This window comes from Telmatherina bonti, assembly GCF_933228915.1.
Source record: "Telmatherina bonti genome assembly, chromosome: 11".
Lineage (NCBI taxonomy): Eukaryota > Metazoa > Chordata > Actinopteri > Atheriniformes > Telmatherinidae > Telmatherina > Telmatherina bonti.
The window spans coordinates 11,187,627-11,201,177 of record NC_136629.1 but is presented as its reverse complement, the minus strand read 5'-3'; the positions used below and the strand labels follow the sequence as shown (position 1 = coordinate 11,201,177).

General features: G+C 41.1%; 1 protein-coding gene across 1 annotated transcript; it reads right to left on the bottom strand.

Moving 5' to 3' along the window:
• Positions 1 to 4,766: 4,766 nt before the first annotated feature.
• Positions 4,767 to 9,226, bottom strand: vax1 (ventral anterior homeobox 1; the record flags this gene model as incomplete). Its single annotated transcript, XM_079248517.1, has 3 exons — positions 9,007 to 9,226; positions 7,629 to 7,816; positions 4,767 to 5,294 (listed from the first exon to the last, which is right to left on the bottom strand). Exons 1-3 carry the CDS (start codon positions 9,218 to 9,220, stop codon positions 4,767 to 4,769), a joined length of 930 nt encoding a protein of 309 aa, XP_079104643.1. The 5' UTR covers positions 9,221 to 9,226.
• Positions 9,227 to 13,551: the final 4,325 nt, after the last annotated feature.

Here is a 13,551-nt window from a genome sequence, read left to right as displayed (position 1 = left end):
ATTTTAAAACTCTTGGAACTTTAAGAAGTAATTCAATAGTAAAATGCAGCATAATTAGGGGCGTTTCCTTTTCATTGACAGGTACCTGACATCCCACTGTAAGAAGGCAACCACAATTTTTAGCCGGTCAACAGTATGACTTAGCTTAAGCCTGCTAATTTCCTCCATTAGCTGATTAGCTCCTATTAGCTCCTATTAGCTTGGTTAGCTTTTAGCTACAGACAGGTGGGAATTTGAAAGATGTCAATCATCCACCTCCATGCTCACAGCCCCTTCTCAGCACTACGTCTTTGCCAATTTTTGTATTTTTTGGGAGACACTGCGAAGATGGCAACAATAGCAACGTCTGGGTGATGTCATGGAGGCTCCATGGTCTCTTATATACAGTCTATGTTCTGAACAAGCAACAGGATCTGCATCAGATAGCTGTTTACATACGTATTTGGTAACATTTAGGCATCACAACTACTTAGTTAAGTTGAGGCAACATCATATCTCTGTTGGGTTTAGGCATTAGAAGTGTGACTTGTGGCCATATGCTGCATTAATTTGCAAATAAAGTTGATCCTTATATGTTTTTTTTCCTTTGAAACAAGAAATAAAAACATATAAATCGCTTGTTTTCAGACAATGAACTCTTATTTGTTTTCCATTTGTGTTAAGATCAAACTTAAGAAACATAAAACGAGTGCCTTGATTTGACTTCATGTTTCCTATATGAAAAGTCACATGACCCAGAGGTTCTCTGCTCTCTGATAACTGTGTTCACATCAGATCGAAACTATGCTGAACTTATCTGGTCGTCATGAAAAAATCCTCCTCAACAGGAACTATCTGCTGACTTAGTTTCATTAAGAAAGCCTAGATTTCATGTGTTGCACGATGATGTGTTTACTCTTGAAATAATAATAACTCATTTCTGGACTATCAATCCAGGAGGAAACTGTTTCCGCCATGAAGAAAACGCTTGACAATAGTTACTTAGCATAAAAAGTACATTGAGGCCAACATAAAATAGGTCCTATACTTTAACATATTTAACAAGTTTTGTAAAAAAAATAAATAAATAAATAAATTTTAAAAAATTAATATTTGTTATATAATGCTCACTGCGTAGGACCAAGGTATAAGAGAATTAAACAACTTGGATCCGTGCATTAAATGGTTTTAATGAACTTTGCAAAGGAACAAAACAATCCACAGCAGACTGATGTTCTTGACGCCGTGTCATGCATTATAACAGTGTAATGCACGGCTCTTTGTTTAATCCTTACTTATATTATATTATATTATATTATATTATATTATATTATATTATATTATATTATATTATATTATCCTAATTTTTCTTGTGATTTGTTGCTTAAAAGTTGCTGTTTTCTCAACCAGCACCCGTGAAGCTAAATTACTTAGGTTTGTGTCTAATGTTCAGTATATTTTTGCTTTGTTTTGGTCTCCTCTAGCTTATCAGCTGCCAAAAGCTCCTTCAGGATCAGCAGTGAGTTGCAGACCGTCTCTGCCTGTTTGGTAGTTAGCAGTCAGCACACAATCAGTCTTTTCCCTGAGCCGAGCGGATTACTGCTGCAGGAAACCTCGCTGATCCGAACCGAGGTCCTGAACTGAAGCGTGAAGCTATGTGCAGCTAAAATGCTTCAGCAAGACTGGATTTTGTTTGTTGATGTTTGTTTTTTCCACTGAAGGCCTCTTTTTCAGATACGTAGTCACTTGAATCATTTGGAATATGAAATTAGTTCAGCTTTGCTCTGTGAATAAAGACAGTTCCACGTGCGTCATGTGGAAAATTACTTCCTAAATTTGTATTATGACAACTTCATCACTTTTACAATGCAAGTCTAAAGACTTTTCTGTGATTACGTATGTTTCTGGAACTGGAGAAATAATCCAGTCATTAATAACGACGTTCCAGCTGAAATGAAACATGGTGAAAGCCTATTTTCCTTCCCTGACTTGAAACCAGGATTCATTATTCTTAGAAGAAGAAAAGTGTTAAATCTCTGTCAGAAGTATAGATGCCTGGAGGGGAATTTTCTCCATTTGTTGCGCTGCTTTTTGCTTTAACTTTGCAGATCAGTGTGTACGGACAGGGTGGGTTGTTTGATAGCACTTGTTAGCGTGTTAATCCCCAGATGGGCCGTGCGGTGAAGAAAGACCAGGCCAGATAAACACATAGTAAACACAACACAGGATGGACCCTTTCATTCACCCTCTAAGACCCCAGCTTAAAGAAAGGAGCATGTGATGGTAGAAAATGTGTTGGTGGTCTTCAGTGATGACAGCATGTACACACACATTCAGGCTCCTAACCCCCTCCCTTCCCCGCCTCCTCCGACCTCGTCTAATTGGACTAAGGGTAAAGGAAGAAAATGGGTGGGGGTGGATATCAGAGGTGGAGAGGGGGGTGAGAGGCGTGAATGTGATTTTTTTCCCTCTTGTCTTACTCTGGGGATGTTTCCAAGAAGTAGTGGAGAGGCACATAAAAGAGCCTCCGTCTTCTCTGCTGTGTTCCTGTTTACTCTGCCGAAGAGAACAAACAAGAAAACAAACAAGCACAACATCCGCCGTGGATGTGGAGTGGAAACTCCAAACGATCTGGAAAAGCTGCAGCTCAGATCTGTGCACATGAAATGGTTGCATGGTGGACATTTCCATGTGAACCCGATGAAGATCTCACAGCGGCGTTGGGTTTTTTGTTGCCAGATCCGGCAACGGTTGCCCAACCCAGCAGAGACGCTCCTCCTGCACACCTGCTGAAGAAGACGTCCTTTTCCAACCTTGTAAAATGGGCTTTTTGGAGATTTGAGTTTTGTTTAGACTAATAAAAGCCTGAAACGGTGCAAACGGCTGCTGCTTCTGCATCTCAGAGGCCACGTCATGTAAAACCAATCAGACGAGAAACATTTCAGTCAGTAAGTGTTTCTGTTGGCCAGTTTTCCAGCTTTGCAGGTTTACTGATGGAAGGTGAACACAAACGAGCCGTTTATTCGCTGATCATGGTGAGATTCAGTATTTTACGTTGAGAAGAACAAAGGCAGAGGACGCCTCAGTCGTCCTCACACCTGTCTTTTCATCTACTTATTCACTCATTCAGGGTTTCTTTTGTTTGGTTTTTATCAAATTATCCTGCAGTGATACAAATATACTTTTGTTTATGAAGCTGAATCACTAGAAAAACGCCTTTGTGTAACGCTGGAAAAAATCTGGGCCCATTTTCCTGTTTAACTATTTTATAACAGACTAAAATTGATTTTAAAAAATATCAATAATACAAGTAATTACTTTCAGTCCCAGTTAAATCTATTATTTATCAGATAATCTGAATGTTTTTGCATGCGGGAACCTTATCGTCCAGTACTTTATCTTTCCTTTTTAAAAAAAAAATGGACCTTTTCAGGCCAAATCACATCAGAAGCCACATTAAAAACGAAGCTGCTTCGTAAGAGGTATAACAGTCATGAAATTTATCATAACTTCATTCATAGCAACATGTATAAAAGAAAATGAAACACACTTGTCTTTGTCTGTAGCCATATACATCATATATATGCACATTTGTACCGCACGTTTCACAAATTTCAAGATATTTCACGACAACAGCACCAAAGAGCTTCGATTGGTCCCTCAGCCCCACTAATACATTCATTCCTTCATTATTTTCCATATATACTAATAATCTATTAATTACAGAATTGAATAATTTACAATAAAATAACAACTTTAACGTACAATTCTCAGTATTTTATACAATCCGCCGTTCGCTCTGCAGAAATCCGTGGATTCTGAAAAATGCTCACAAGAAAGGCAGTTTTATTATTGTGACGGCTGGAAAAACCTTGAAGTCAGTTAATTACTGATGTTCTGATGCTGAAAAGCCAAATTCTCCGATTAACAATGCATTCATACGAGTGGCTCCTGCACAGAAAGGAGAGCGTCCACTAAATCTCTGCGGAAATAAAAAACAAAACACGTAACGTACAAAAATACCAGAAAGTGAAACCGAACCAAAGAGAAACACTCAACAGTGTAACCACCATCTCTCTCTCTCTCTCTCTCTCTGGGTCATCTTTTGGTTATTTTGGTCCAAACTTAAACAAAATTCTTTATAAAAAGAGACATTTTTTGTAAGCTGAGTTGTCGTGAGGCACCTGCGTATGTAAATCCCATTTCAATGTTTAAACGTGGGCCGGCCTTGCGGTGACCATCAGACGGAGGCACTTCTCTAAGAAATCAGCCTCGCTCCTTCCTTTCAAACGTCCTGATTTGCTGATTGGATCTGGAGTTGAACATTTTGCTTTATTTTTCTACGTCTACTCACTGCAGCGACACACACCCACCAAAAAGACAAAAGACAGTTCAGACTTTCAGATTCCTGCCACCAGTCTGAGACTAAACACTGCTTCTGAATGTGGGAGCGTTGCTCTGATCTACAGATATGATCTGGAACAGACTGAACGTTTCTTTAGCGGGAGCCCACTGCTCCCCTCATGTTTGTCCTTCCACTTCTTTGTTGTAGATTCTTCTCTGGACTTGTTGTGCAAACGTTCCCTTTGCCTTCCTGTGTTTGTGGGATGAGCTTGCGTTGGTCTTTGTTTTCTTTGTACAAGGCGCCGGATGTGAAGGAATACATGAGCTGCTACAGAACGTGACACGGACAGATGACAGACAAAACCAAACAGACAGCAACAGCCAAGAAAACAACCAGAACTCATCCAGACCAGACGGGATCCAAAACACCATCAAAAACGGCGTCATTCCAGGATTTTCTTGTCTATGGCTTCTTTGCCATTGGTCCGCGAGTAAGGCTCAAAGGCGGAGGAGCTCAGGTAACGTGCGGAGAGTTCCTGCAGGTTCCCGGCCAGCGAGCCGGCCATGGAGAGGGGATTGGAGGAAATGCGGGAGGCGACCCCGCTCAGTATGGACGGCATGGGGAAGCTGAAGAGCCCGTGGGCCGCTGGTGAACTTTGCAGGCCAGAAACCGTCCCCGTGCTGGTGACGACGGGTAGAGGAGGGCTGCCGCCCGCCGTGCCGGTGCTGCTGCTACTGCTGCCGTTGCTGGCCACGGCCATGGAGGAAGGGCGCAGGGCAGGGCCCAGAGTGCTGCTCCCGCAGTGAGGCAGCAGGCCCGGCAGGCCTGGAGGCGTCAGCAGCCGGCCCTGCTCCAGCAGTCTGAGGACGCTGCAGGTCGCAGCCGTTTCTGACACCACCGAACGCAACTCCGAGTCCTTCCCCTGGTCCTTCTTCTGCTTCGTGCGCCGGTTCTGAAACCAGACTTTCACCTGCAGAAGACAAAATACGTTCAAGCATGTCAGATTCAGAGCCGGCCTTTGTGTCAGAAATAGCTAAATGTTTAAGTCCACGCAGTGGTGAAGCTGCTCGGTGGTAATGAGGCTGCTGATAATAGCTCTACAGACGCTGATAATCTCAGTTCAGAGAGATAATTGGAAATGTGTGACAGTCTGTCTTCACAGATTAAGCTGATGCAGCTCTGCAGTGGCTTTGTTGGCAAATTGTCTTGTCTTTCTTCCACCCAATCACACATTCCCTCTAATACCCGCTAATGTAAGGTCGCCGCACATGCAGGAATGCTTACACACTCTCTCTCTCTCTCACACACACACACACACACACACACACACAGACAGCAGATAATCAGTGTACAGGCCGCGATCACAGGATGATTTCAGAGAGAGGAACCATTGTGATGCAAGACAGGAAGTTAATTCAATCAAAACTTTCCTTAAGACGTTTTTTCACCTGTTAACCATGTCGTAGGTTCATAATCCTCACACACACACACACACACACACACACACACACACACACAAAAGAGTCACGCATGAGTTCACAGCCAACCGGTTCATCAGCTCCGAGTGGAAAAACTCCCGTCAAGTAGAAACGTCGTTCATCGCGCTCATGTTGCTTCGACTTCAAACTATTAATAAAGATGGAGTCTAATCATCATAATAGTTAGAAATTACTTAAATATTTGGTTTTTATGTGACAATTTGCTGCTTGTTTTTATTCTAAACCCCGACACACACACACACAGACACACACACACAGATAGATAGATAGATAGATAGATAGATAGATAGATAGATAGATAGATAGATAGATAGATAGATAGATAGATAGATAGATTGTAAATCTAAGAATTAAATGTTTTAACATTTGTTCTGCTGCAGAGTTTTATTGAATTAATCCAGATAAAGAACAAACTTTCTTCACAGAGAGGAAACTTTTTCCTCATCATGACCCCGAAAATTTCAAAGGTTGAATTGTTTATTTAATATATTGGGGGGAAAAAATTAAGATTTGACTTTTTTTTGTTTGATAAAAAATAAAATAATTATAAATAAATGAAGCTGGATTTGTTTTATGGAAAATAAAATCTGTAAAAGTCAAAATGTTCGTCATAATTTTTTTAAAGCAATGAGAAAAAGAGATGGAAAATATGAAAAGCTGCATGAAATCAGTTAATTAAATCAGACATGATGAGGTTTTATGGATTTCAGAATAAAAACTAATCCGGTTCATGTAAACACACCTGATGGTTTTTATAAGAAACAAAAATCTGCGTCCTCCAATCAGCAGTCAGCCTCCGACTCGGTCCTGCTGCCGGACCAATCACATTCTGTCCCCGTTGCTGGTTTAAGTCTTCACCAGACCAAAGACAAAATATTTTTACGTTTGTTCACATTGGAAGAGAAAAGTATAAAACAAGGTGGAGCTGGTGAAGAAGAGCGGCGTGGGCAGAAAATGGCCGACCTCTTCGCGCCCGCAAACCAAACCCTGGTTTCCCCACAGTGTCGTTAAAAGACGTGTGATGTGGATGAGCGGCAGGCGGAGGAAGAAAATCCTCCTTTTGTTGTCTGAAGAGCCGTAAAAGTTGTTTTTCTGGTGAGATGCCGAGTCTCAGTGCTTCGTATGAGAACGTTGGGAGACGGGTGACAGTAGGGGGTGAGGAGGTGAGGAGGTGAGGCGCTGGGCATTCTCTGAGAGAAGGTTGACCTCCTGTGAAGGTCAGCCGAGCTGAAAGGCTCGTGGAGGGCCGCGCCGCTGATTATGGCGCGATGAGGAGAATTACAGAAGCAAACAGCTGAGACCAAACCCAGCAGATCAGCAGAACGTTTTAATTCAGCGTTATTTAGTCTGCTGGATGCACCAACATTTAGCATCTGTCAGTAAATTCTTCAGATTTAGTGACAATAAGATCGTATTTTGCTAATTTAGCGACTTTTTTTCCCGTAACGATTAACCGTAAAACACGAAGGTGATGGATGATCCAAACTGGTTTTAATTATCTGATGTCTGAAAACAAACAGCAGCTTGTTAAAGCGCGTCTTCTGTGTCTTACGTCAGAATTACTGGGCTGAATGAAATTAAATTCATCTGCTTCTTCAGATAAATTAGATCAAATGAAATATTTCAGGAAGATTTGTTGGTGTTAAAAACAAACATTTTAAATAAATACCAGCTATAGTTGCTGTTTCAGGTACAAACAAAAGCTTGTTTGATGCTTTTTGCACAAAAATAAATAATAATCCTTTCGAATCTGGGTGAAGACGTGCAGGATGCACACACACACACACACACACACACACACACACCTGGGTTTCAGACAGGTTGAGCTGACGGGCCAGTTCTGTGCGTTCCCTGCCGACCACGTACTGACATCTCTGGAACTCCATCTCCAGACGGTACAGCTGCTCCGCGGTGAAGGAGGTCCGAGTCCGCTTGGGCCGGTCCAGATCCAGACCCTTCGGCAGGATGATCTCTCGGATGGAGCCTTTAGCATCTGCAACAAAGACAACCAGCTCTTTTATAATCACCAACATTATTATTATTATTATTATTATTATTATTATTATTATTATTATTATTATTATTATTATTATTATACCCTGCTGGTGCTTGTAAATATTAATAAAGTAAATATTCTTGCTGATAAAAAAAAACTCCTGATCTTGGAGGAAATCTGGGAATCGGATTATTTAAATAGGAAATCCATCTTTAAGAAGAATTTAACAAAAACAACATGTTTATATTTTTACCACATAATAAGTAAAGATGGGATTAATATTTAATATGTAATCTGTAATTTAATCTGTTTGGAAATGTCAAAGATGTCAGCTATTTTGTATTTATCTAATTTTTAGTCATAAAATCAAAAATTATTCCATCGATCCAAAAAATCATTCACAATTGTTTTATAATTAAAAACCTAAATATGATAATAAACATATTCCATTTTTTCCAAAACAGGAATATGTAACATTTTTGTGTTTTTTTTCTCTGTTTTTACTGCTGTATTTATTTTTAGGCTCTTCACAAAATGTTTAAACTGCATGAACAAAATATTTCAGCTATTTTTCCTTTAATAAATTTAATTTAGTTTATTAATATCATCAAGCTCTATTTTATATATTATCAAATATAAAACAATTCATATTTCTGTTTAAATTTCAGCAATTAAAAGAGTAAAGCAGAAAACATGATATAATTAAATATTTAAAAAAAATAAATGTAAATGTTGGTTCGACATGTTTAAGGAAAACCTGAAGACAATTAAAAATTTTTAGGAGAAATTTTGTGAATTTATTATTTTATATTTAACATTAAAAGATGAAATCTCCACATTTTTCTGATTCTTTTAAATAACAATAAAATTATTTTCTGGACGTTTTTCTCTGCCAAAGTTTTAAAGCAGAAATAAAAAGGAAAAGAAAAAAAAAAACCCAAAAACTAAAAGAGTTAAAATATTTTTAACAGGAAAAACTGCTTTAAAAGAAAAAAAACTGCTGTGTAAATGATTCCTCTCTGAATCTTTCCTGTCAGAACATAAAAAATCCTCTTTAAAATCACAAATCTTCCTGTTTCCGGTTTTTTCTCTTTGTTTTGTTTTTCTGAACGGATCTGGCTGGATTTTCTCTGATGAAACTGAACTGTGACATAAGTTCTGCAGAGAAGAAGAAACACCCGCTTTACCTCGGACGAGGATCCTCCGGCAGTAGTCTGGGTCTCCCGCGCTCCCCCTGCTCTTCTCGCAGTTGTCCATGGTCCCAGAGGGGGAAAAGGAGTCCTGCTGCTCCTTCAGGAAGCTTTTGGACAAGCTGCTCTGGGAATCTTTGCCGTCCTTCCCGTCCTTTAGTCCGTTCTTTAGCACCATGGCTTCTGTCTCCTGGTTGTACCTGACCTCCATGCTCAGTTTATCCTGCAGCTCGGCCGCCTCTTCCTCCTTTTGTCAGGTTGAAAAAAGGGAAAAAAAGGATTTTATGGAGAACGTGGCACCGTGGATTGCCTGACCAGCGTTGGCTTTAGTTTCCAGACAGCACCTTTCAACAAAGCAGAGTCAGATATCTGATGTTTAGTGAAATACCTCCGTAACTCAACCAAGGAGCCTTATTGTCACTGACCAAACTCCCTCGCCCAATGATCATGGACTTCTCGGCGAAACTCAGCATTAATTCAATGCCCCCCTTTCCTCGTTACATAGACATCAGGCTGATAGATGATCTCCAAATAATCAGAGCCATGGATGCGCACTCGCTGTTTCAACTGATTACGGTAATTTTGCTGCCTCCACATTTGCGTAACCTCATGAATACACTAAATTGTTTGTGGAAATAGATCAGGTCCTGATGGAGGGGTTTGCTCGTCCCGTCCCCCTCAGTTTGCCTGCTCCCAGCCCGGGGAATCAAGACAAATGATTGGTATCGTCTTGCAACCAAGCCTCCCCGGACGCACACAATCACAGAGATGTGAGTTTTCCAGAGCCGAAAAAAGTTCCCGGGCGCTTCATGGCTCCATCTGCAGAGTGTCAGCAGACATTTCCCCCCCCCTGACTTTCAGCTGCACACCTGATTGTCACAGCATGTCAGCGAACTTTGATCCCGTTTTTTCCCTTTGGCTTTCTCGGCAATCAACGGAATTCTGCAGTGTGCCGATCTCACCGCTATGCTATTGTAGGCAAGCCGGATCGGGGGAGAGAGGGAGAGAGAGAGGGAGAGAGAGAGAGAGAGAGAGAGGATGACTAAGATATCTTCATCTAAAAAAGGTTTTAAAAGCCAGTTTCAGCTCCGCAGCAACGCTGGACTCCTGCAACTGGAATTAAAGTTCCCCTTTTTCCCTCGGTGGTCCCGTGTTCGGTCCGGGCTGTCAGCGCCTCGCTGTTCCACAAGCGGACCTCATAACCGTAGCCCGCACATTTTAAAAGGACAAAAAAGAAGGGGGGAACAAAACTTGTCATTAGTATTTAGGCTGTCTACACTCCCTCGCTTGCATGCGGACCCCAGGAATGGCCCCTACCGCTCTCCACTACTTGCCCTCCAGCCCACTCCCCACCCACCCAACCACCAACTCTTAGCTATTTTCATTGTCAGTGCAACAATATCTCTGAACACAGCAGTGGCCAGTAATCCAATAAGACCATTGATTAGGCCACAATGATTCAATTCAACCCAGCAGCCCAGTGCAAGGAACATTCTCTGGCCCTTCTTGTCACCTTAGCTGGCCAGAAGCCCTCTTCAGGCTGCACCCCTCCTCGAGTGCCATTCATGTCTTTATGGGAAACAGAGAGGAAAAGGAGTGAAAGATGGCAATTATCTAATTGGACTATTAACAAACAAATCTGCAGTGTGGCTGCCCGGGAGCAGTCTCGAGGTGGGTTTAAGGGCTACATGTTGGACTAACTTTATTCACTCAGTGTTTGGGGGGGCGGCTGCTTGGAGAGGGGCAGGATCCATTGTTTGAGAAAGGTAAAAAGGAGGCTAAAAAGGGTGCGACTAAAGAGGAGCGGGGCTTGGCAAGCTGCGGTGCAGAGCTCCCCGCCTGGGAAAGAGATTGAGGACGCGGCGTCTTTGCCTCTCAGCGACATACAATGGTTGAGGAGGAGAAAAGCTTCTGTTACTACGTCCCCTAAAACATCACACATTCACAACACAAAGGATACTGTACCTTCGCTGCTTGTGTGTTCCCAACACTTTTAAGGAGAGTATTTACATTTTCACTCTGGTTTTTGTTCTTTTTTTATAACGATATTATTCCAGTGAAAGAAATTATTCAATCAAAAGACGTTTTAACACCAGAAACTTTCTGTTTTTACTCAAATAAACATGTAAAACAACAATCAGGTCATCGAATGTCAGAAGCTCAATAAAAAACAAACGGTGAAACGCACTGGAAGATAAATCCAATGTCTGACACTTAAACTACACATGCTAACCCTACGGACTCGTAGGAATATTTCTGATTTCATTAAATTACCGTCAATTTCAAGATTGCCTCCAATCACCCAAGTATGAAGGGAAAGGCATGGTATTTACAGATGGAATAAGCAGCCATTATGCAGAGCAGCCTTAAGGGAGATGTGCTTTTAGTGGTTTCCAGTGATGTCACCAGACAGACTGAATGTGACCGTCTGACGGTGTCAAGCTGCTGCATTTGGCTGAAACAACCTTGCTCATTGTGTTTGCAGCCAGTGTGGGCCGCCTTGGGAGAAACAGAAGAAATGATGATTTTAGAGAGAATAGAAATCAGTTTGGTGAAATAGATGATGGTGCGGAGTCTTTTCTTTCTGTCAGAGGTAGGCGGGAAGAAACTGGGACGCAGAGGAGACTCAAGTCTGGAGGATATTAGTGGTTGAATTTTGTCCAGACGCTGATTCATAATAACAACAATCGATGGTACTGAGCTGGTAAACGGTGCCGACTAACAGGGATCTGTACGGACTGCTTGGTTTTAAGAGACGTGTTGGAGTGTAGGATGTTTTATATGACAGGAAGCGATGGAGCCGACTCTGCTTGTTGAGGAAGGTTACATATTTCTGCACGTAACAGAGATTTGTGGGACAGGATGGGATTTATGGTTCTTTGAAGGGAAGCGGATCTTAAGGAGTTGTTCCTTTCAAGGAGCCATTCAAAAAGCGTGCTCAGTTTTTTCAGTTTTTTTGTTGTTGTTTTTAATTTAACTCAGTAATGGATGGCTCAGTTTTATCAAAGAAATAATAACTAACAGTTTCAATGAGGTGTGATTTTAGTCAGAGTAACTATGACGTCTCACCAGTTCTGTTGGCAGGAATGATTCTGCGGTGTTGATCATGCTTTCATTCGGCTTGTGTTTTTATTGTTGCCATTTTACACGGTGGGTCCATGTGCCCATGCTTTCAGTCACATGACTGTTGTGTTTTTTTTATTATTTCAACAAAATACTTCTAATTTCTACATACTCCTAAATAGTCTACACAAAATATTTTTATTAAAAAAAAACTCACAGTATATAAGAGATATCGCCAGAATCACTGTTTTCCAATTAAACAAAAATATTCTGGTTTTTTTTTTCTTTGATTATTAGTGATACAAGACATTAAAAATAGACAAAGTGAAAAACAAACGTATGCCGTAATAATTGTGGTATTAGTACTAAAAGTAAACGGGTACAAAGTATTTTATTGAAAGAGAAAAAAAATGTTTTTAATTTGCGGTGGGATTCAGTTAAAGAAATGACCTAATTGATTTAAGACTTAGAGGTAAATCAGTCCTGATTAATCACATTGTAATCAGATTACAAGGTTCCCAAAAGCATTTTTTTTTATTTGAAGAGATTCTACTGAACATCTGAATCAATAATAGACCCAGGCTTTAAATCGTGTTACAAACGCTGCAAGAAGCAGGAAATTTTTCCTTGTTTTTAAGGCAAAATGACGTCATTTGGATTTTCCGGATGTGATCGACGACGGCTTGTTTCAGATGCATCCGCCGAGCAGAACCTGCTTCTCATCGGGCTCTGACAAGCGTTGTGTGATTGGTCGGATGTTTGAGGTGGGCACGTTACACTACAAAGCAGACTGTTGTCACTTCTGCATTTCCCATTTCCATGATACCTTTAACTTAATCAATGTGTTTCTCTTGCACATTTCACAAATAGGTAAATGATACCTGATGGGAGGCCATGGCGGTATCAGCTGGTTGCAGCTGAACCTCGGCTCTGCCTGCAGCCTATGGGACTGACGCTGCTGGACGAATCAGGCTCTGTGAGCGCTTTTAGATGAGGGAGGGGCCTTGTTCATTGGGAAGAATAAACAATATGTACTTTTACTAAAAAATCTCCAGTAGCACCAGAAAAAGTCACCAGATTTGTCGCTAGTTGCTTTCAAAGAAAAAGAAAAGTGAGTAGAAGGGAGTGAAAACTCGCCAAATGTCACAAAGCTGAGACGTGCATCAGTGAAGGTGATGTTCCAGGAAATCCTGCTCTGACAAACGCTACCAGTTAATTAAACGTCCTTGTTTCTTTTGTATTTAAGTCTTAGATGCATTCAAGTCAATAAATATGATTTATTCTGCTGAGCAAATCAGTGATCAACCAGTTAAAGTATGGTTATGCTGGAGTCTGGACCTGGTTTTAAAGCTAACCGTATCGCCCACCAAAATCTCAAACTCCCACTGCCCTCACCACATGTCTGTCCATGTTTCAGGCACTGGTTTGCTGCATGTGAAATGTTGGCTTTAGTCAGCAAATACATCTGGATCAGTTGTC